The sequence below is a fragment of the Juglans microcarpa x Juglans regia genome, chromosome 2S (assembly GCF_004785595.1).
Source record: "Juglans microcarpa x Juglans regia isolate MS1-56 chromosome 2S, Jm3101_v1.0, whole genome shotgun sequence".
In the NCBI taxonomy this organism is placed as follows: Eukaryota; Viridiplantae; Streptophyta; class Magnoliopsida; order Fagales; family Juglandaceae; genus Juglans; species Juglans microcarpa x Juglans regia.
The window spans coordinates 14,509,439-14,534,060 of NC_054597.1; the positions used below are offsets into that span (position 1 = coordinate 14,509,439).

General features: G+C 35.2%; 2 protein-coding genes across 2 annotated transcripts; one reads left to right on the forward strand and one right to left on the reverse strand.

The window, feature by feature from the left end:
• On the reverse strand, positions 1 to 981 carry LOC121253396. Its single transcript, XM_041153415.1, has one exon. It carries the CDS (start codon positions 979 to 981, stop codon positions 1 to 3), a length of 981 nt encoding a protein of 326 aa, XP_041009349.1.
• A 5,558-nt stretch (positions 982 to 6,539) lies between these two features.
• On the forward strand, positions 6,540 to 7,915 carry LOC121253397. The gene is made up of 2 exons (XM_041153416.1): positions 6,540 to 7,140; positions 7,344 to 7,915. Exons 1-2 carry the CDS (start codon positions 6,540 to 6,542, stop codon positions 7,913 to 7,915), a joined length of 1,173 nt encoding a protein of 390 aa, XP_041009350.1.
• Positions 7,916 to 24,622: the final 16,707 nt, after the last annotated feature.

The following is a 24,622-nucleotide window of genomic DNA, read 5'->3' on the forward strand; positions in this document are numbered from 1 at the left end:
TCATATTCCAAACATCAATTTAAGGATGCCACTTTGACAATTTATCAAAGCGTTGGAAGTGGTAAAAAATGGTCTCCCTAAAATGACGGGTGCCTGAAAAACAGAATGAGGAGTTAATTGAACATCCAATACCACAAAATCAACAGGATAATAAAATTTATCCACTTGCACCAACACATCTTCTACTAACCCCCTTGGCTTTTTAATTGAACGGTCGGCCAATTGCAAGATGATATAAGTTGGTTTCAACTCTCCTAAACCAAGTTGTTCATAGGTGTTGTAAGGAAACAAATTAACACTAGAACCTAAGTCTAGTTGTGCTTGGCCTATTTTGGAGCTTCCTATAACACAAGCTATTGTTGGAGAACTTGGATCTTTATACTTAGGAGGAGTATTGGATTGGATAATGGCACTGACTTGTTCCGTGAGAAATGCCTTCTTTTGCACATTAAGTTTTCTTTTAACTGTACACAAATCCTTCAAAAATTTGGCATATGTTGGGATTTGCTCAATGGCATCAAGAAGAGGAATTTTAATGCGCACTTGTCTAAAAATTTCTAGAATCTCAACATGATGTTTATTTTTATGTAAAGGAACCAATCTTTGAGGAAAGGGTGCCGGAGGAGTTACCTTTGGTTCCAAAGAAACATCAACATCAGAATTTTTACCTTGTGCATTGGGAATGAAACTTTCACATTTCTTGCCAGCTTCATTACTCAATGTATCAACCTCCTTACCACTACAGAGAGTTATTACGGCTTTGCAAGTCTTGACATTTGCTTCAAAAGATGATGAAGACTCTATGGCAGCAATTTGGACTTGAGGGTTTGGTTGGGATTGAGATGAGAACTTTCCTTTCTCTTGTGCATTCACAGTTGTGTTCAGCTTGGTCAAATTATTCCTTATGTCATTGATGGCTTGAGAAGTTTGGTTATTTATGGTGGTTTGACTTTGCATGAACTGCTGAAGGGTGGCGGCCATTTACTGAAATGGGTCATCCATGGGTTTTCTAGGTGTTGGAACTAGTGCATTTTGCTGGGTGTGAACTGAATATTAAGGTGCAGCAGCTCCCGAATGTGCTGAACTCATGGGATGATCATTTCTCCAACTGAAGTTATGGTGGTTTCTCCAACCTGCATTATAAGTGTTAGAATATGGTACAGAAAAAGGCTTAGAAATCATGTTAACAGGGTGAGAAGCATCAAACAAGACTTCCTTAAAGGCTGGAATAGCAGGACACTCAGATGTTGCATGGAAAGCATCCTCACAAATGGTACATTTTTCTTGTTTTGGAATATCCTGAATTCATGCACTTTCTTTAACTCAATTGCTTCTAATTTTTCTGACAATAAGGCAAATTTGGCTTGCAAATCATTCTCCCCATTCAAAACATACTTACCTCCCCCACTCAAGGTCCTCAAAGGTTCAATTCGATCATAAACACAAGAAGTGTCCCATGATTGAGCATTTTCAGCCAAGTAATCGAAATAAGCAAAAGCCTCTCCTGGTCGTTATTTAAAAAACTCTCCATCACCCATGGTTTCGACAAATTGTCGCATCTTAGGCATCAAAGCTTTATAGAAAAAAACTAATGTTGCGCCAATCCTCGTAACCATGATGTGGACCAGCATTTAAAAGATCTTTGAACCTTTCCCAACTTTGGTAAAAAGTTTCACTTTCCTTTTGAGCAAAATTCATGATTTGTCTCTTTAAAGCATTAGTTTGATGCATTGGGAAAAAGTTTTTAAAAACTTCAGCTTGCATTTCTTGCCATGTTCCAATAGATCTTGGCCTCAATGCATTTAACCATGTTTTTGCTTTATCTTTCAAGAAAAATGGGAACAACTTTAGTCTAAGAATCTCCTGAGTACAGGCTTGATCAATGAATGTAGAACAAACCTCTTCAAACTCTTTGATATGATGGTAAGGGTTCTCAGATTCCATGCCACGAAAATGTGGAATCAATGAGATCATTCCAAGTTTGAAATTGAAGTTGTTTGCATTCACAGGTTGGATTATGCATGAGGGTGTGCTAGTTCTGACAGGTTGTAAATAATCTCGAAGTATCCTGTCCTGATTTACCATGTCCCTATCATGATGATCATTTTCAGCCATGTCGCTATGAGCGTCAGATGATGATTCAAGAGAAAGGGATGCAAAGTTAAAGGATGCTAGTGATCTGTCCTAACCAACCGAGATGTTTGGTCTCTAGTCCAACCAGTCATACAAAGAAGAGCAGAAAAACAGAAGCAAAAAAAAAATAATAATAATAAATAAATAAATAAATAAAATAAAAGAAAATAAAGGAAATTAGATGGCACCCAAACTGTGAAGAGGTTCACAGCATTAACCAAAAAGAATGCTTCTTAAAATGTTAATTGTCCCTGGCAACGGCGCCAAAAACTTGATCAGCTTTTAATTCCGACTTCCAAGCGTAAAAGGTGTCAAAGTAATATAAGGGTAAATCCCAAGATCGAATTCACAGGGACAATGGGAATTAAGCAAACATTTCATATTCGCAAGACAACATATTACCGTTTATGGTGACAGGAAATTTCGAAAGGATGAGGAAGCATTAAACTAAAAGATCTAGCAATGAACAAAAAAAATGTAAGAAATGAGAAAAAAATTTCAAAGGTTGACCACTAACTATATCGACACCAAAATGGGGGCTACTTACTAAGGGAGTGTGGACTGAATTAAGAGTGAAATTATTGGCTGTTTTGGAAGTTCAAGCACGAGTAAAACAGAAAATAAATGTGAATCTATGTTTCTAAAATTACTAAGAATCAAGAGATTTAGAGGAAATGTATAGAAATTGACTTAAACTTGTAAGAAACAATAAAACAAACACTTGAGATGCAATTTTTGCCCACTGATTTGGTGATGGATTTACTTCTTTTTTCATCTTCTCTGAACCATTCTCTCATTCCTAAAAATCATGGTTGGATAATATAGCAATGAACCACAATTTTTAGCCTAATAAAACTACTTGACATATTATATAACAACTGTAAAATAGTGAAAGAAAACCATCAAAGTCTTATTACTTGTTCAAGTATCAATTGTGCTTTTACGTCTGCAACTGAGCTAAACCAAGAATAAAGAACTTCAATCATTTCTAAATGCAAATTGAAATATAATCCAATAAGTTAATCATCAAAATCATAAAACATAAAGAAAATCCAACCCCAAACAATCATGGGTTACTCCTTGAATCCCAAGTTAAAAATCTAGCCTATCATCTCTAGATTAGCAAAATGCCCAAAAAAATTAAATCCCAACATCTCTAGTTTCTCTCTAAACGGAAACTGCTGAAGAATAAAATGCTACTGCTCTAAACGAAAAAAAAACTTCTCCATATGAAAATGCTGCCCACGAAAAATATGAAGACGCTAAACTACCCAGAATGAAAAAAATGCTCCCGAAAAAGATATTTCGAAAAAAAACAAAACCCTTAAGAGGCTAAAAAAAAATTCTAAACAAAAACTACTGCGCAAAAGATAAAAATGCCCCCCAGTCCAAAACAATTTCGCACCAAAGAAAAGCTGGGCACCTCTTCTCCATGCTAGTTTACCCGCACTAAGAGGAATAATCCAATCCCCATGTACTGAAATGCAAATCCGGCCTAGCTGAAACGAGGCTTCTTTCACGTGAGTCTTCTGCTGGTCTCGTGCTCCACATGCTGCGCACTTCACCTAAGTGGTTCTTGTTTGCACGTTCCCTTCCATCAAGTTCCTACCTGTACATGCGAGAATCCCACTCTGCTCTAACCATACGTTGGCTGTCTCACTCTCCATCCTTCATGACTTAGCACACTTTAATTCCAATAATGCCCTCTGCTTTCATTCTTTCCAAAAATGCCTTGCACATATAAGTATGCTATGAGTGTTTAATTATTTTGGAGGCAAATGTGAAACTTTTGTGTGCAAAATAAGAGCATCGATTGATTTGGAGTCCGATACTAAAATTTGATGTGTAATTAAGTTGCTTAACTCTTATTTGATGATACATATAATTCACTTAAACAACTTAATTATGCATTTCTAACACTTTATCACAAATCTGAAGATGAAAACATGCACATCAGTCAAGCATGGACATCAAATTGAAAACACGCACGATCATTGATATTAACCGATGCATAACTGTTCCTAAATATGCAGTAAAAGCATACCAGATCTGACCCCGAGAACGATAAAACATAAAAAGCGAAATGCAAACCATTTCATCTCATCTTGTTAAAATATATGGAAACACATTAAGTCACAACGTACAATAAAATCATGCTAATAATCCCCATCTTGACGCTGTGTTTGGCAGCTAAGAAAAAAAATTAAGAGGTTTGAAATTTGAAACCCAGATCTCTATGGGATGAGGGGGTTGCATCTAGTGGCTGGAGGGGACGCACGGCGTTGCTAGGGCTACCGTGCTCCGTGGCTGCTGACGCTGTGAGGTGGAGAGAGTGAGAGAGAGAAGAGAGGACGTTAGGTTCAAGGTTGAGAGAGAACTTAGAGGAGAGAGGGAATCGGGAATGAGAGAGAGAGGGATTTGCACTCGAAAATAATGAAATGAAGAGAAATAGCAGTAAATAAAAAAAATTCGGTTACACAAGCAAACACAAAATCACTGGCACAAGTAAAATTATTTCTTCCCCGTAACTGATGCATTGACTATTGACCCACTCACACTGTCACACAAATTGAAAAAAAAGTCTTTTTATGGGTGGTTTTTTGAGCTTTAGTCTCTTCCCTCAGCTTTAGTCTTTTTTATCTTTTATCTTTCATTCTTTTTAGGTGTTGTGTCAGGGATGGATTGGTTGATTGAAAATTCACTGTTCATAAAAGTGAGGGATAAAAACATAAAATAATGAATAAAACAAAACAAACTGAGGGATAAAAATGGTAAACAAACAAAATAGAGGGATAAAATTGTAAAAGTGTGAACAGAAGATCACCGTTCTCAAAGCTGCAGTAGTAATTAACGTTGATTTAACGTAAAGATAACGGAAAACAAGAATTTTCATTTAGTGGCCATTTGATAGCCACTTATATAATAGTAAAGATATATATTTATATATGCTTACTTTATTTGATCCTGGTGTAATTTTCCTCTTATCGTAAGAAAAATACAAAATCCATGTGGCTGAATGAAGTAGACATATGACCTTATATGTACTGCATGGAGAATTCCTTGGTTATTGCATGCAATTAATATTGTGTTGGAATATATTGGTTCTGCATATTGTTGATCAATCAAAAATAGAGGTTCCATCTCATACGTACTAGTACTCCTCCAAGTTAAACATTCATGATGGGTTATGATATTTACCAATATCAAGATGCTTAAAATCTCAAAAGCTATATATAACATTTATATATAAGTTAATTTAATAACTCAAGTATAATTTGATTAATTCATTTATCTCATGTTCTGTTCAAACTTAAATTCTACTTTATTTTATAATTGCTGAATTGACATGTAATAGAATACAAAAAAAAAAAAAAACTGCAGCTCCTTAATTCAATAATAGTGCCTAATTCGCTGGTCTCTTCCTTCATTCGACCTGAAAAAATACGTGACACTAACATCCATGCTATGTCTAGTGAGCTGTTGGTCATAACTGTATAATATACTATGCTTCCTACATCTCTACTAAATTACAAAGTTTAGGTTCTCAACAAACACACGTCGTTAACTCTATAGATGCAGCCGTTAGAGCTATGAATCTCCATGTCATTTGCAATAGGACCTTAGTTTTGAATCTCCATATATATGGTGCTTTTGGGTAGGGTGTGGACACCATCATACAACTCTTGCAACTGATTTGTATTGAATAAAGTCAAACATTCTATGTTTACCAAAGGAGGGGACTGACAACCTTAAAAAATAAATTTCATGTAATCTATAGCAGTTCAGTAGAATTACTAACTGCTATTTTAATTCCCGTCTTAACCATGTACACTTCATTTTAGTGTCACATCGAAGTATAATGCTTATCCCCATTCAGACCTTCCTAGAGAATCCAAATACTCAATGCCATTTCTATATGAATTTGCATTTAAATTCATCCTACACGATTTTAAGTAGTCATTTATGAGAACCTGTACACCTAATAGCCATGGTTACGCACAGTTTATAACACATGTTAGAGCTCGACTTTAAAATCCACCAATTAAACATGTGTTCACCTCTACCTACCCACAAACCACAATGCAAATAGATTTCAGCTTGATGGCTTTTCTCATCTTTTCCATTCTCTGCTACTTTTTTTAGATATCTCCGTAAATACCTCCACTCCAAGAAATGATCTTTTACATTCAATTCATTGATTATCCCCTAAAAATCTCTTTTCCCATAGTTGGTCAGTTGCTCTGATCGATAAGGCTTGGATGCTTATCGAAGATAGATTGCATTCCAATGAATATGGTGAAGGTGTTAGACAATTCCTGGCTATGGCTTAAGCCCACACACTTGGATCTGATCACATTAGGTGTCCATGTAGGAAATGCTGAAATAGAGCTTTCCATTCTTTTCTGATGGTCGAAGATCATTTGTTCATCATAGGGATTGATCCAACTTATACGGAATGGATATTCCATGGAGAAGATAATTCGTTCCTAGATGATACATTTTCTGATGATGAAGGTGACAATGCATTAGCTTACAATGACTACATTGATGATTTCGACGAGATGTTAGATGACATTCGTCATAGGTCGTTTATGGATAATTCAACTAGAAATGAAGGAAATGCAAACACAAATGATCAACCATCCACCTCTAATACTCCAACAAACCTTAATTTCGAGGAATTGGTAGTCGACGCACAACGTCCACTTTATCCTTCATGTGCTAAGTTCTCAAAGCTATTATTTATAGTCAAGTTGCTTCACATCAAGAGCATTGGTGGTTGGACCGTGAAGTCCTTTGATATGGTTATAAAGCTTCTACAAGCTGCATTTCCCCATGCTCTATTCCCTGACTCATTTAATGACGCTCGTTGCTTGGAGCGTGACTTGGGCTTTAGTTACAAAAAGATACATGTGCGCCCAAATGATTGTGCCTTGTTTTGGAAGGAAAATGCTGAGTACAATGAATGTCCTAAATGTAAAGCATCTAGGTGGATTGTAAGCACAAGTAAGCAACAGAGGATACCACAAAAAGTTCTCCGATATTCCCCCTGAAGCCTTGCTTGCAGAGGCTATTTATGTCAAAGAAGACAGCCCAAGCTATGAGATGGCATGTAGAAGCATGTGTTGACGATCCGATATGCATGTGACATCGAGCCAATTCTAGGGTATGGAAAGACTTTGATAACAAATATGGTTGGTTTTCCCAAGATCCTCGAAATGTTAGTATTGGTTTGGCGAGTGATGGGTTTAACCCATTCAATAACATGAGCAAACCGTACAGCATATGGCCGGTACTACTTGTGCCTTACAACTTGCCCCCTTGGTCATATATGAAAGATCCATATACCATGTTGTCGTTGCTAATCCCTGACCCTAAGGCACCAGGAAATGATATTGATGTGTTCTTACTCCCTCTTATCAATGAGTTGAGAGAGTTATGGGAAGAGGGTATTCATACCTATGATGTGTACAATGGGCAAATGTTTAGATTGCATGCAGTGTTGCTTTGGACTATCAATGACTTCCCCGCACATGCCAATCTTTTTGGTTGGAGCACAAAGGGCAAGATGGCATGCCCTTCATGTACATCTGACACATATTCACAATGGTTGGTTTATGGGCACAAACTTTGTTATATGGGTCATCAACGATGGTTGGCTTATAATGGGTACGAGGAGCACCAAGTCCAACCATCAAGGGTCGAGGGAGAGGATTTGCTAGAACAATTATGTGGATTGTCACATGTCCAGATTGGTAAATCTTCTTTGAAGAGGAAATGAATGCCCAATCAACTAAATTGGACAAAAAAATCTATATTTTTTGAGCTTCCTTATTGGCTAGACTTGGGTTTGAGACATAACCTAGATGTCATGCATATTGAGAAAAATATATGCGATAACGTTTAGGGAACATTGCTAAATATTGAAGGAAAAACTAAAAGCTCCGCCAATGCGCGTAGGGATTTGGCTAATCTTGGACTAAGGAAAGAATTGCATTGACAACGTGATGGCAATCGTATTAGTATGAGTCTTGCTTGCTACATGTTAAATTTAAATGAGAAGGACATTTTGTACATGGTTGTCAAATGTAAAATTCCCGAATGGATTTTCCTTGAACATTGCCCGGTGTGTCAATGTTAGTGATGGAAAAATCAGTGGAATGAAGAGCCATGACTGTCATATCTTTATTCAAGCACTGTTGCCGGTCGTGATTGGTGGGTTCTTACGGATCGATGTGCGTCAAGCCTTAATAGATTTAAGCTCTTTCTTCAAAGAATTATGTTCACGAACTTTGTACATATCAGTGTTGCATCGACTTTAGGCAAATATTCCCATCATTCTCTGCAAACTAGAAATGATATTCCCTCCCGCATTTTTTGATATCATGGTGCACCTTGCTGTTCACCTGCTAGAGGAGGCATTACTGGCAGGACTTGTGCAATACAGATGGACGTACCCTTTTGAAAGGTATCTAGGGAAGTTCAATTGGTACGTCTGCAATAGAGCCCATCCAGAAGGCTCAATTGCTGAGGCATATCTTCATCTCGAGTGTCTTACATTTTGCTCTATGTACCTTAATGATATTGAGACTATATATAACCGAGAGGAACACAACAATGATGTTGTCGATTCGACTGGGTCCGAAAGCCAAGTTTATCTGTTTTCTCACAAAAGACACGATCATTGGGGACAGCAAACTCACACAAATTAGCAGATACACTAGTGGCGAAGGCCCATTGGTATGTACTTAATAATTGCATGGAGGTTGAGCAACATAGAGTAAGTACAACATTCTTGAAAAGTTTCTTTAGTTATTAAATTTTTAGTTTTTACTCTCCTAGTTACGTTTGCAAACATGTATGCAGGGAACACTATAACAAGATGAAAGAAGAGGACCCTCATAAAATCGATAGTAGGCACTAGAGTGAATTCCCATCGTGGTTTAGATCTCATGTAAGATACCAATATTTTGTGTTTCCATATGTATCCCTCAGACAAATTATGAACAAAACAATAACTGTGTTTTCTTCTGTCATTTGTATGGTAGATTCGAGAGTTGCGTGCAATTAGGCCAAAACAGTAACCGATGACATATATGCATTAGCATGTGGTCCAGATCCCTGGGTCGCATCATATGCTGGATGCATAGCAAATGGTATTCACTTTCATTTGAAAGGGCGTGAAAGGCATCGTCGCACTTAAAACAGCAGGGTGGTGGTTCATGGGGAGCATCAGGGATTCCCTGTTGACTTCTACGGCGTGTTGCATGATATTATAAAATTATGCTACATGGGTTGGCGTAAGGTATATCTTTTTCAATGTGCTTGGTATGATGTTGGTGACCCGAGAAGGAGGATACGTGTTAGGGACCACTTAACGTTAGTGAATACTGCTAGGCAATGGTATAAAGATGAGCCTTTTGCCCTTACATGCCAAGCAACTCAGGTATTTTATCTCACAGATCTGACATTGGGTGGAAGTTGGCATGTCATCCATAAGATTACAAATATGAATGTTTACAACATTCGCTCGATGACTACTGTTGAGGAGGAGATTGATGATGACGAATCATCAGAGGGTGAAATAGAAGATGATAGTCACAATAATGTGAACAACTATCCCCCTATTCTCGAGAGTGAATCAACCATGGCCGATCCATTGAGTCGAGTCGATGAAGAGCATTTGCCCGTTGATCCAGCAATCATATCACGTCAAATGAGGTTCCCACCAGTTGACAATGATGTCTTCATTGATGATGACCCACTTGACGAGGATAACTCCGGTAGTGAGTTTGAGACTCATATGCAAGAGGAGTCAGATGATGATGACTGTAATTCATATTTGTATTGATTATTATGAATTTTAAGTTGAAATTCATAAAGTATTCATGACAATGGGCATAAATAGTTCTTTGAATTAAGAGCCTATGATATGGTTTAAGCCCTATGTTAGACAAATAGGAATGTTTATCCCTATTATTGCCTTCATTTTTGATAAACCATCCAGACTTACGCCCATTGTGGTTTTATGAATTTATTTTATGGTTCCCACTTCAAAATCCATTATAAGCGTAAGTTGTAGAAATCGCAGTGAAAATATATTGATATATATATATATGTATGTATAGTAGCTTACTTGTCTACATGCTTAATTGTAGATAGCGCATGACTTCAATTGTCGACAAAAGATGAGGAGATTGTCGGCAAACCTAAGGTATGAAATGCTAATTACCCAAATAAACACAGTCTTCATCGGAAAATAAAATTAGTCAATTTCACAAAGGTCATTAGCAATTGAGAAACCAACATGCTTATGAATCTGTAATAGCAATGCTGAAATTGAAAATGAAAACAATACATTGTAAGTGTTGCACATGTAGCACCTATTCTCATTATCAAATAATCCATGCTTTGCAGTTTAGTTTTTCGTCTAGTCTTAATATTTACGTAGAGTATGGTTCTCTCTACCTTTACCCAGTAGCCTAGTAGAAGATACCATTTTCTTTCTTCAAAACATAGCGACTAATGGTATGACAGACTCAACTCTATATAGCCGTAGACTTTACAATACAATAATGTCACAAATCAGCCATCCCCATTTTGGAACCTAAGGAGGAGACAAAGTTGCTTCTTTGGACAACCAAAGATGACACAATTCAATCATCAACTGGGAATTTTTGATATAAAGATGTGACCCCCTAAGAGCAAGACATAGAAGTAGTAAAATTAGCAACCTCCTCCAGTTGATGGGGTTTTTCTGCTTAGGAACTTCCATGTCATTCATAAAGAGAGAATTGGTAGTAAACAATAGAGTGGCATACCTTTGTGCTTCTTGAAACAAACCATGGAGCAGCTGCGAGCAGGAAAAAAAAGAGAAGAAAAAGTCCTATAGCAGCTTCTTATGTCTTCATAAGGCACTAGCCATAAGCTCTACTTATTTGGACTTTCTTGGTTCATCCTTGTAGATGTCACAAACATCTACAAGCTATGAGACTAAGCACTGACCATATGGATTACAAGGTTTGGGGGAAAATAGTGGGGAAAAGTCTGTTTCCACTAGTTTTAAAGTTGTAAGGAAACTATATGCCTACCTCATCATATGAACCTCAATGAGATTATGAGGCCAGTGGTAGATAAAGTGTATTGAATTTACCCAATTTAGATACACTTTAACTGACATGCATAGAAAAGTTGACATTAGTGTTACGACAGTATACATGTGCCTATAACATATACGTGAGTAGCGGATGAAGATAGAAAAATGCAACTGCCAATTTTGTACTTGACAATCAATTGTGATTGTTAGCTAGGCAAAGAAAGTTATTAATTACTCATAAGGTTTTAATATTGTGTGCAGATTTTTCTGGTTACTTAGAGCTTACGTTGTGGAACACCTACATCAAAGGGAGAGGCACAAATTGATGATGTAGTAAACTAGTGGGAAGGACACATTTGAATTGCCAGCTAAGGGGTGTACCTTAATGGGTTCTGTATGTTATGAAATGGGGGTCAATGTCAAAAATTGGACATGATGTGTAAATGTGTAACTGAAACACACTAGAAACACACACTTGGTCATGTTTGCATGTCCCATTTCACATATGGTATGAAATGTATGCACACACTTGGTATGGATGACATAGTTGTTGGGGAGCAATCCAGGCAATTAACATAGTTTATAACTGCATCCCTTATTAGGAGCTATTGCTGGGTGAGTATTCTCCATTGGAAAGAGCAATACAAAACACCAGGAATTTGGAATATGATGCATGCTGGAAATGGAAACTGTTCTCAAGGAAAAATTAATTTTGAGTTGCAACGTTCCAATTAAGATATAAAGACAAAATAAATAATACAGTTGCAAGTTGATGGGGTTAATTTTTAACTTACTCAAATGTTAAGAAAACACATTAAATGAGGTTTTATGATTATGTGAGAACTAAATTATACATTGGTCACACAGATCATTCTTGTATAGTAAAAGGAAATAAATTAAATTTCCTTTCACCTAATTAACCATGTACTTTATGGTATTTTCACTAATCGGTACAAATTTGTGATACAAATTAAGATATAAGGATAAAATAATAATTCATTGATTAAAGTCAATAAAAGCTTAAATTTCCATCTTTAAAAGTTATTTTATAATTGTTTTCCTTGCTACGTTGCTGTAAATGTGTGTACTAATTATTTTTCTTACACGATAAATTGGCACAAATGAAGGGAGGGCTTAAATTTGTACGCGGGATTTGCAAGTGAAAATTTGGCTCTGAACTGGAGCCAAAAAGGGTCACTTCCAGTACTGAAATTAGTAGAAGGGATGGGTAGCTAAGGACAGTTGGCCTATTGTTGAGGGATTAGTGACTTTGCTGGAGGGAAAGTAGAAGCTAGCACAAGGACGTCCACTTTGGTGAACCAGAGGCCTCTTCCTTCCTTAATTCTCTGCTGTCTCCAAATTGGTAAGGAAGTTCCAATTAATCATCCCCTGAGCAAGTCTGGGCTTTTTAATCATCAATTGAAGGTGCATCTCTTCTTCTCCCTTGTTCTCTTCTCCTTGCTTCTTTTCTTGACCTCTGTTCTGGGTGAGTATGAGGGACCAGGTATATGTTTTCAAGGGGCCCATTGATTTTGGCCCCTTCAAATGGTTTTAATTTTCTACACAACTTTTAACATGGTATATACACAGTACTTGAGTATAAACAAATATTCTTTTCAGCCATTTTTTGTTATTTGAGGTAGGGATTACTAAGAACCTTGGGATGTATTTATGCTCATATAAGTTTGCAAATGGTTTTATACTTGGCATCTCGTTGATGGGTTTGCATATCAAAAGTTCTATTACATGAGATTCTGGCACTAAAATCATTTGTAAAAATTCTACATCTTTCCTCACATACTTAGTATAAAAGCACCACAAATCTAGATGATTTTAGGAATTCTAAGTTTGGATTTAATATTGCATGTTACTTAATACCTTTTCCCTCTACTATTTTCCTAGATGATGAACTTTCAGTAGAGGTTCTTGGTTGTTTTTAAAGCTATTTAATACATAGCAATCTAATACATTATCATTGTTAAACAAAACTAGAGTTTGAATACCCTCAGTGTTGAAAATTTCATACTGAAACTAATAATACGTATTATAACAAGCAAGTAATTAGGTTTGCACGTCCTATTAGATATACTCAACAATGCATTGTAAACTTAAAATCTACGGTGGTTTCATTAATTGCATGCAGTTCATGACAACAACTGAGCCTTCACAGCCTTAATATAGATATTTGGAAAAGCTTTTAGCTGCCAAATTTAATCTGCCTTGCAAGGAGCAGTAAATGATGAAGGGGAAAACAAGGCCATAGAAATAAATCTTGAAAATTAGAACCATAGCCTTAATGATATGATTCAAATGCAATTATGCATAATTAAAACAGTGCAGAAAAAAGGGATTAGCCATATGTTCTAAAATGATAACCAAGTGTGATATAGCCATGTTTAAGAAGAGAAAAAGTTTTAATAAATAGTGACTGATGGTAGATAGTGGGCAATGCCAAATTATTATAGTCCCTTTAGTTAATATATGTTTTATTATAGTATTGATGTCTTTGTTGGTTGCATGTAAAAAAGTATATTGAATTCCAGCAAAAATAAAGATGTGCAATCTGTAAAGGGTGGAAGGAGGGGGTGACTTTGACACTCAAGACCTATCACATGTAGCAGCCCAGATGAAGAAGCATTGCCTCCGAGAACCATTTTACGAGACGAGCCAGACTCAAATGAATTGACTCAGGACGTAGGAGGTGCTAGTGTACAAGAGTCCATGGATGTAGCATAGGGTGGAGAGTGAAATATTAATACAGGTATTTCATCCATTTATAACACAGTTACACATCTTTCACTTCAATTCATATAGAAGAAAGATTTAATGCATTTAATATAGTTTTTGGATTGTATTTTAATTATTGGTTTAACACAATAATTTTTCGAGATATAGTTCCACCCATTAAGAAAAGGGGCCAAGGGCCTGCACGATGCACACAATTTGAACGCCTCCGGAAGGTGGGCAAGATTCCTTTGGTTATAAAGGATGGCCATCGAGGTCCATTGTATGAAAATGCCTCCATCTTCACTGGTCGAGTCATGTGGATCGTTAAAGTATATGCTGAACTAAGGCATGCAAGCTGGAGTTCTATACCTGAGGAGGAGAAGCAAGAGCTTGTTGACCTCGTTAGGGTAGGACTTTATATTATATTAACCCATTAAAATGTAGAGGTTTATGTCATTTCTTTTAATGTGCATTTGATGACAATATGTGACAAAAAATATATTGAACTTGCTGGTAAACTTTGTACTAGATTGGACAAAAGACAATGTTCATGAAATGGTGATAACGCATTTGTCTGATAAATACAATGCCTATCATTATGAACTTTAGAAAGTATACAAGAAATATGAATTGCATGAGGAGGCCCTACATGGTGGGCCATCGATGGTGGAAAAACCTGCTTGGTATTTTGTGACATGTGGGCAAGGGGCATTCATGGTATATTCTTATTTTTATTTCAGCTTCTGCATTTTTTATATTTACATTGCATATGTGACATGTTTCAGGTTAGATGTGAGATGATTTTATTTTGCTGCCCTTTTAAAGAATCAGTGAAAGAAAGGAGGATGCATCTGGCATTAAAAATGATATATTAATGTATAGAAAGAATGGCCAAATAAAAAATTACTAATCAAAAGCATCAATCAAACCATTAATATATAATCAGTGGCAATTGCAGATTAATATGACTGAAGCACATTTAAAGGACTTAGAATACCCATCCTATATATTTAAACAAAGCCTAGGCAAAGATCTCCATTATTTAATTACTAGATGTTTAGACCCAAAATAAAGCAACCAAGTAAAAGAAATTTTAATTATTGTTCAAACACTGCTCAGGTGTCATGGGGGGTTTGTAGGAAATCAGCTAGCTAGCTAGGCCCCATGCTATGAATTACTAGAGAAAAATGGGCACTTTCTTTTTATGATTTTCTATCTATCAAATTAGAAAAATGGGCTAATTAACTCCTAGCGCAAGAAGTTATTTTTAATAAATTGCACAAAGGGAAGTTTATTTCTCTTGTAGAGGACTAAGAAAGGCCATTTATCATACCAATTTTCTCTTCTCTATTCTTTTAATTAAAAAAGTATATATAAATGATTCCTTATTTGTCTTGTAGCATGTATACAAGTTTTTTTTGTCTTATAGCATAAAAGGGCTCCTTACATACCATTGCGCAAATGCCATATAGTTGAATAAATGAGACTTAATATCTTTAGAAAAATGCAGGAGAAGTCTCGAAGAAACATTACGAATAGGCAAAAGCTAAAGGTTAGACACACAAGTGGGAAGAAGTCATTTGTTAGGATTTTGGAAGAGAAGGTTTGTACAATTTCTAAATTATAATATCAGTAATAAAACTGTGTTGAGTTGAGCCTTAACTGACATGATGTGTGGCAGCGGGAGACGACCCCTAATATGGTCACTTTTTATAAAGAAACACATTGGTCAGCACGGAAGGGCAAATTTATCAATGTCACGACTGAACACAATTACGTGAGTAATGTGTTCGATCTTATTTTTGGTAGACTATATATTGCATTATAATGTTAATTTGCATAGCTGGTTTTATTTTTCAATTATTTTCAGAATCTAATGGTAGAGAGATTGAATGAGAAAGATCCTGAAGGGGACGTTGATGAAGCGGCTGATGCTATTTTCAAAGACGTGCTAGGCTTCAGATCAGGGTACGCACAAGAGATGGGGCACATGGTCATTCCCAACCCCTCTCCTTCAATGAAGAAGAACAAATCTTTTATGTGTCTAGCAGAGGAAAATGAATGGAACAAGAGTGATGCGGAAATGTACAAGAGCAAACTAGACACCATGATGGGTGATATTGAAGCTATGAGGAGGGGTTTTTTCGATTTTGAGAAAGCAATGAACTTTCGAGTCTCTGAGTTGTAGGGTAATAGCGAGTCTCATAGAGAGACTCAACGAGATGCTTAGGCATCTCGCTTGCTAGGAGCAGCATAATTTTTTTGTAGAGGTTTTTGGTGGATGTAACAATCCAATGGCCATGGCAATTTGAAACACACTGGAAATATTTTGCTAGCTGCAGTGTGGGAAGCTTAGCTAGGATGTGTTAGAACCAGTGGCAGGGAAATGAAGCTGGTTTTTTTAACATGATTGCCTCAGTTTTGGGAATTGAAGGATAAGATCTAACTTTTGATTGGTTGTATAGATTCAAGGCAGTGTATGTATTTGTCTACCTATTCAGAGAGAGTTGTGTTAATTATGAAGGGGTAATTTTTCTATACCCTTTCCTTTAATTAATGGGTTGTAGATTGTGTATTTATTAAACCAAACTTGGGAGGCCAATGTCAGTGGCTTTCATTCGGTTTGCAGGTTTTAACAAACTCATAATCAGCCAAATTTCATGGAAGTGCGTCATCTGTAGTTGGTGGTGATGAAGAGCAGTTCAGCTAATAGGCATACGTGAGATATTACAAACATTGGACAACCGTAAGTATAAAACTTGGACTTGCTGAGATTGAAGTTATTTATTCTTGGTTACTTGTTGAATACATAGTTATGAATTAGCCTACTACATCTCTGTTCGCACGTATCTGAAGGTGTTGAGGTGCTTTGCAGTTTGGTTATATATATCAAGTAGTGATTGCAACTTCTGACAATTAGTTGGGTATGAGAATGTATCCTTTATAAGATACTTATAAAGTTGGGTATGAGAATGTATCCTTTATAAGATACTTATAAAGTTGGGTATGAGAAGTTATAAGATAGAGAGGAAGTATATGTAAATTGATAAGAGGCCAAATATGTTTATTCATAAAAGTAAAATAAGAGAAATAAGAAATCATTTTAAGAGTGAAACTTAGCTTGTATAAAAAGAATGACTTTGGGCATTTCAAACCCAAATTTTACTTCAGAATGAAGCTATACATGATCTATTTTGTTGGATGGGGAAGGCTGTAAGATCTCCATAAAAGTTAACCAAATTCATGTAAACCTTTCAAAGCTGACGTTAAAAGGCCATTGCCGATTTCTCCATATCAGGCATACCTTGCAAATTGGTTTTTAAGTTTTAAAAGTAGGCGACAGTAAGTATTGATCCTGGGATAGGCTGGTATTTTCTAGTAACAACTACTTCATTAATTTGCTTGCTTTTCTCTCTATTCCTCATATCCCATCAGTGTTCCTTAACCTGATGTGCACTTTATAGATTATGGCACAATATGTTGTGTGTGATGAGACTTGAATTTTTTTCCCAATATTGTTTAGCACCTCCAAGTATAAATAGGCTATGAATGGTTTAGTTCATGTAGATCTCTGAGAAATAGACCCCAATGAGATGTTGACATATATAATAAAGTGCATGATTGCTGTGTAAAGATAAATCTCTTGCTTCAATCAATTGTATGGTCACGTCAGATTGATAATGTGTAGATTCAACTCCACATTTGCCATTTTCCAAGCATCACCCTACACTTCTACTTGTAGAATTGAGAATTTTAAACTTTGATTCAATGTTGCTGGGGGAGATATTCCTTTTCGATAGGTAGGCTAACAAACTGATCTATTTCTTGGCCAGTAGTGGAAGTTAATATTATATATATATATATATATGCATGTGTGTGGGTGTGAAAGTTAAAACTGTTAATGATATTGAGTTGAGCATGAATAAATATACACTTTATTTAGTACCAGGAATTTTTTCTATTTTATTGTCCAATATTTTCCCGTGCAAGTGGAGTAGCCAATGAAAAATGCTTTGATCTTTTCCTCTTCCAAATAGATTTCTCAATCGACAACTCCATGGTGGCCAAGTCTAGATTGATATTATACTTATTTAAATGTGTATTTGGAGGGTTCATAAACTGGTGTGACCACAATATGAACACTTGGGAATAGGTGTATGAAATCAAAGTGGTTGGATATGAGGTCAGTCTTAGGTAGGCAGTAGGTTAATTTCCCAGATATATATTAGTCATCAGTTTGATTTTATTTGCTATAGTAATGTTCTAATAGCTAGGAAATAAATATTTTCTATTGGCTAACACAGTTACGTACATGGTTTTTTCAGGTAACTATGAGACACTATGCTACGTGGATTAAGATGGGTTGTAGAACTACAACAAAATTGGAGAACACAACTTAAACGACATGTTGCTGTGTGGAGTAATGTGTATATGTGACAAAAATATCATACATGTACTTGGCACAAGGATTTGTTATATTCATTACTGAACATGTTTGGTAATTCCCTGCTGTACTTGAGTTCTATTTGCATTAATTAATGTATTTTCATGGCCTTAATACCCAGTAGACAGAATTGTAAATTAATGTAAACATTAGGTTATATATAATGTTGGTTATCATTAGACTTGGTTGGAATCATTTGAAATGGTGTCGGTTTTATTAGTTGATGGTCTGTTGAGTTGCCACGAGGTGCAATAAAATGATGTTTGAGTATTTGATTGTAGGATAATTAATTATACCACAAATAAATTGTAGGAAACAGGTTTTTTTCCTACAAGCAGATTTTGGTGGCAATTTCTCTTTTTAAGTAGAGTTGTTATGGTCACAAATAGGTTATTTGCACAATAGGTTTTTCTCCTACAAGCAGATTTTGGTAGCAATTTCTCTTTTTAAGTAGAGTTGTTATGGTCACAAATAGGTTATTTGCACAATAGTATTTGCCACAACTAATTTTCTTGGAAAAAATTGCCTTTTAGTTGTAATATTTATTGGTGATTGGTGGGAAATAGTTATTTCCACAAAAATTTGTCATGAAAATAACACGTTTCTCATGAATGTTTTTCATGAGAAATAAAGTTGATTCTACTTTTTGCGACGAAAGAACTTCATGAGGAATTTGTTCTACCCATGGCTGGTGTTCATGGAAAATGTACATTTGCGACCAAAAGTAGCAGTGGTAAGTAACTTTTTCCGACTGTCCAGATTTGGTGGGAAATACTAATTTCCACCAAATTATTTCCCACCAATTTTCATTGTGGCAAAAAATACTATTTCCATTAATATTGTGCATGAGAAAACCTAATTAGGGAACTTTTTCCATGAATATATGTCATGGGTAAACACTTTTTGCCACGACTCTTTTCATGGAGAATGATGGTATTTTCCACCACATCATACTATATGAGACCTTATTTGCCATGAAAAAAAATGCTTTCACCGCCACAGATGTCGTGGGAAAAAGAATGCTTTTCCCATGAACTTGTGGTGTTAGTGGAAAAAGACCATTTCTTCACCAATTATATGCCACGAGTTGGCCACGGAACAAATTGGTGGGAAAAATATTTTTTCCACTAAAGATATGCTTTTTCCCACGAGTATCACTCCCGCGAAAAATTGAGATATGCCTCCTTTTCAATTCTTTTGAGGATTGGCTAGCTGTGTGTACTTATGACAACTTGGAATTTGTCATTACGTTACAAATTCTGTTAATCTCATGACTTAACGAAAAATACGTGACAATTTATAAGAATATCAGTACCGGTCAAAGTGTTTATTATTCTATTAATGAAGATAAACAAAATTTGTAACCAGATGGACTATTGCTAAAAAACTCAAAGCACAAGATAGTTATTGCTAAAAGAAAATGCACACGGTTCAAATAGAGAATAGCATCGGGGGTGCATGTCCGAACATATATGACATACATATATGTTCATAATAACTACCATAATATATATATATATATATATATGTATATGTATGTATTTTGTATGTGTGACGTTTGTGCATGAATGTTTCGTTTTCTAGTCAGCTATACATAAATAAATAATATAACGAATTTTAGTACCATATATAATATTATATGCGAATGAGCAAACAAATTGAGTCGAAAGCTTTATAGTTATATCATAAATGTTAACCTAGTTGAGTGAGTTTTAAATGAGTAGTATCATTTAATAATCGACTCTAACTTCTTCATGTTCTTAAACAACCTATTTAAGGATGGAATCAAGTCGAATTCAAGCTAACTATCGAGTAGTCTTGTTTATTTACAACCCTACAAATTAGTTTAACAATGTAAAAAACGAACAAGTGAAAGAAAATACTAGTCTACAAGGTCAATCTAATCAACTATATAGTTTTTGTTTTAGTTTGATGTTTAATTTTTGTTTCTATTTCATACATATATAATCAAACTTTTCAATTTATTTCAGCATACCATTGCATTTTGATAATGTTTTTAGAGTTAGATAGTGAGTTATTAAGGTTTGTCAATGTTTTATTAACTCAATATAATATGTTTTTGGGTTTGCTATTGGTATTTGTATATTTATTTTAAGTAATACATATAATTACCCCAAAAGATACTAAAAAAATATAAAATTAGAAAAATATATTATTCAATATACGTAGTGATCATGAAGAGGCAGATATACTCTATTACTGCCGTGAATCACGACATCATGTTTTGCCCCATATTTTCCTCTACTTGATTGTAGCATTTTATTTCCATGTATAGCGTACGTCTTACTGTCATGTAGAACATTGTCTCACTGTCACCTCAGCTGTAAACAACTAGTAATTAGTATTGACATATGTAAAGTTCTATATAAGTTAATACGTCACTACAACAAAAAGGCCTTTTTCTCACGAAAAGTTTTGTCTGAAATTGTCAGCATTATTGCTAGAAATGACTTTTTCCTGCCATTTCGACTCGTAGGAGACTCCCTAGAAATAACTAGCATTGGATGCTGCCAATAGCTGTGAATTTAATTGCTGTCCCAAATACTATTATTTCTAGCATATGATAGTCATTGGAAATATAGAGTTTTCGTGGGAAATATGTCACATGAGTGGAGCTTGCTCGTGAGAAAAGTTTATTGTGGTGAATGATGTTACCAGAAATGCCTATTTTAGGCAATAAATATGGCAGGAAATACGTTTTTCCCACATGAAAAATATATTTTTCATAATTTGTTCTCATTGGAAATAGTCTTTTACGAAATAATAAAAAAAAAAAACACTAGCAAAATAATATCATAGGCTCACACCCTTATACCTAAAATACAGAAAGAATGTGAACTATATATTACAAAAAAGAAAATATTGGAATACAAATAACAATTTCTCGGTAGTTTTAAAAGAAAGGAAAAAAATAGCACAAGTACTAAACATCATTATCATGCTTTTTAACTCCACTATAACTCCATCATTTAATCACAATACTTCAACACAATCCATCTCCATCCAAACTTCATACATTAACACCAAACATCTCAATGCAATGCATTTATGTAGCATTTAACAAAGCCAAACATAATTATGCAATTACAAACCATTTCTACGCTCATTGGACAAATATTAGTGTAACCAAGGAGTAAATTTTGAATTTGTCCATTACATAACTATGATACAAATCTGAAATTACTTTTTTTTTTTTTTAAGTAAGAAGTAAGTTTCATTGATATGAATGAAAGATAATGTAAACAGGGTGTATACAAAAGAAAACGCCTAAATGCATTCTAAAGGAACTACATTAAAGATAGGAAATCATGCACATTGTTTCCATTAAGGACAATAGCTGAAAACCATAGGAGTAAAGTGTGTAGAAAAAGTTCTGAAGCTCCGCTATTGTTCTCTCTCTATCTTCAAAGCACCTTGTGTTCCAAATCTGAAATTACTCTTGAAACCCATAAACATACTATTACTATTACTAAATCCATAGTCCACTTAAACTCAACATACAACAAACACACACAAGTAGGATTTGCACTACAAGATATACTCTTCTAAAAAATTAAAAAAAAAATAACTTTGTACTTGGACAAAATAAATGCTATAAAATAAAATGCATAAATTGTAAAGTGTATAACCCATTCATGCAAAATAGTGTAACAGATTTGAAGATGTCAATCATTGGCTTCCTTCCAGCTTTAGTTGCGGGAACAACAAAATCAGCCCCAATTGCTCTTAACACTTCCACTCAAGGGGCTGCAATTTTAGAAAATCAAAAGAACATAACATCAGAAATGTCAATGAAAGCACTTGACAAAGAATCTGTACATACAAAGACCCCAACTATGTACGAAACTGGAAGAAAAAAAACAGCAACCTATATTAAGTTTGATAACATTCTAGCTACCATTTAGTAAAGGTACTATATATAAGCAAAAGCATGTCAGAATCTCAATTTTCTCAAACCTATATAGAGACCATCTCTCTCTCCCCCCTCCACAATATAATATATAGGATATCAGAGCATATTTTCTCTACAATTTAATAAGAGGTGTTATAGGTTCAAATTAAAGAAGTCTTGTTGCTAATTAAACAACCAAAATCCAAGCTTCAGTCAGAAAATACTCAAATATATCTTTGTTCTAATTTCATCTGATCATTGGGTATCCCCCAGTACAATGGATCATTAGCAGTAAGTTTGTCATACAAGTTACAACTCAAACATAGTTCTCAAGCCATTTTGTCAAAAACTTTTCAAGGACTAAAAATATGCCTTTTTAAGATGAAATTCCAGTGTACGAAAATTTGGTCATGAATAGTTCTGTTTCTTGCAATATTGCAGAAACCATAATGTTTTGGGATAACAAGTTAACATCAAGCCAAAACATAAAGCTGGACACAATCAAAATAGAGCATACATTTTCAAGCCACCAAGTTTGTTGGAGGTAGGTGACAGTGCACAATCTACATGAAAGGAAGAGGAAATCTAAATCAATTCAAAACTCCATAGCCCACATAGGCAAAATAAATAAAGTCTCATATTCCAGTGATACAACCGCATTCGAAGCACCAGAACAGAAGAAAGTTAGGCAGTTCTTCAATCTTGAAAATCTCAAGCATCACTTATCATCACAAGAAAGAAATGGAAACATCAAGATTCCTAATCTATGGGAAAATATAACTGACCAATAAGGTCATAGAGCCTTAGTCTTCATCTCATACGATATAAACAACTAATGAATATATAAATACTTCAGTCTCCTAATATTAAACCAAACACGAGTAAAACCAATAGGATGCACCTTGAGTACCTGTATAGCTTTCAACGTCAAATGTTAGGATAAAATAAAAGCATATACATTAGAACCAATAGCAAAAACCCTAGATTTCTCACTAGAATAACTCCAGTGCAACAAGTAGTGTCCCAAACATCTTCGTTTTGTTCTTGAGAAAAATAGAGAATGCGTCCTTTTCTTTTCAATTTCCCAGCGGCTCTTCGGAGTCCATTTCTTGACTCAAAACATGGAGAAACACAATGATCTAGGCTTTAAAAATCTTCCGCCTCTTTCATTTCCCATGCTCTCAGAAGTGAAATAGCATATCAAACAAAAAAAAAGAAAAAAGAAAATAGGAATAGCAAAATTAGTGGAAGAGAAATTAGATCTGAAGACTTACTCTTGATAAGTAGAGAGAATGAACAATGAGCCGAAGAGATTCTCCTGACGAATAAATTGAAGGCCATGTCTATATGAAAAAGGGTTTTGCATTTTAGAGAGGTTGAAGCTTTATCTCATCCCTATTTCAGGTGGTCTCTTTCTCCTGCAAGCAATTGATCAATTACTAATGATTAGACACTTTATCTCATCCCCATTCCTGTAATCTATCAACAAATGCAGAACTTTATAGGATGGGCTTAGCAACAAATGCATAAATTAAAAATAAAAAACCATACATGAAATCCCAGGAGAGAGAGAGGTGAGGTCACGGTGGGGGAAGAGGCTCGCAGTCGATGGGAAGGAGAGAGAATGGGCAGAGATGAGATATCTCCCCGGGGCCGGGGGGGGGGGGGGAGAAAATGAAATAAAATGGGGAGTTTTAAATTTTTACCTTTTGCGGCGACTATAGCAAATGGTATGCAACTAATAATTATGACTAAAAGATAGATTTAATTATTTTTATTATAACTTAACAATTATGAGCTCGGTCATGCTTGATTCTTGTTATTTTGGAGATGATTTTCTTTTAGTTATAATTATTTATATTATATCTTAACAAGTATGACTGGCATGCTTGATTTGTGTTATTCTAGAGAGGCTTTTCTCTTTTTTATTTCTTACATGTCATTTATTTCCCTCTTGTCTAGATGGTTGGTTACTCTAGATCATATATTGCAATCATATATTATAATATGGGCTTTTCCCAAGATATACGATCGTGAAAAATAGTGCGTTGATGACACTAAAACTAAAAAGGACAAGCCTTTTGCCATGAAATCATATCGGCAGGAAAAACTTTGTGGGAAAAAGCTTTTTACGATGAAATAACCATTTTTTGTAGCGATAAAAAGTCACCGCAAATAAGCTTACCATAAATGTTTTACTTTCGTGGGTTAATAGTTTTTGCGACAAGGTTATTAGTTTTTTACGGTGACGTTTTCTCGCTGCAAATGATCTTACCATAAATATTTTTCTCTCGTGTTTAATAGTTGC

What these genes read in the sequence shown, in the direction of transcription:
- LOC121253396 (XM_041153415.1), bottom strand. Translation starts at nt 981, where the DNA reads ATGGCCGCCACCCTTCAGCAGTTCATGCAAAGTCAAACCACCATAAAT.
- LOC121253397 (XM_041153416.1), top strand. Translation starts at nt 6,540, where the DNA reads ATGGTCGAAGATCATTTGTTCATCATAGGGATTGATCCAACTTATACG. An exon ending in TAGGTGGATTGTAAGCACAA is followed by an intron (nt 7,141 to 7,343) that starts GTAAGCAACAGA and finishes GGTTTTCCCAAG; the next exon opens with ATCCTCGAAATGTTAGTATT.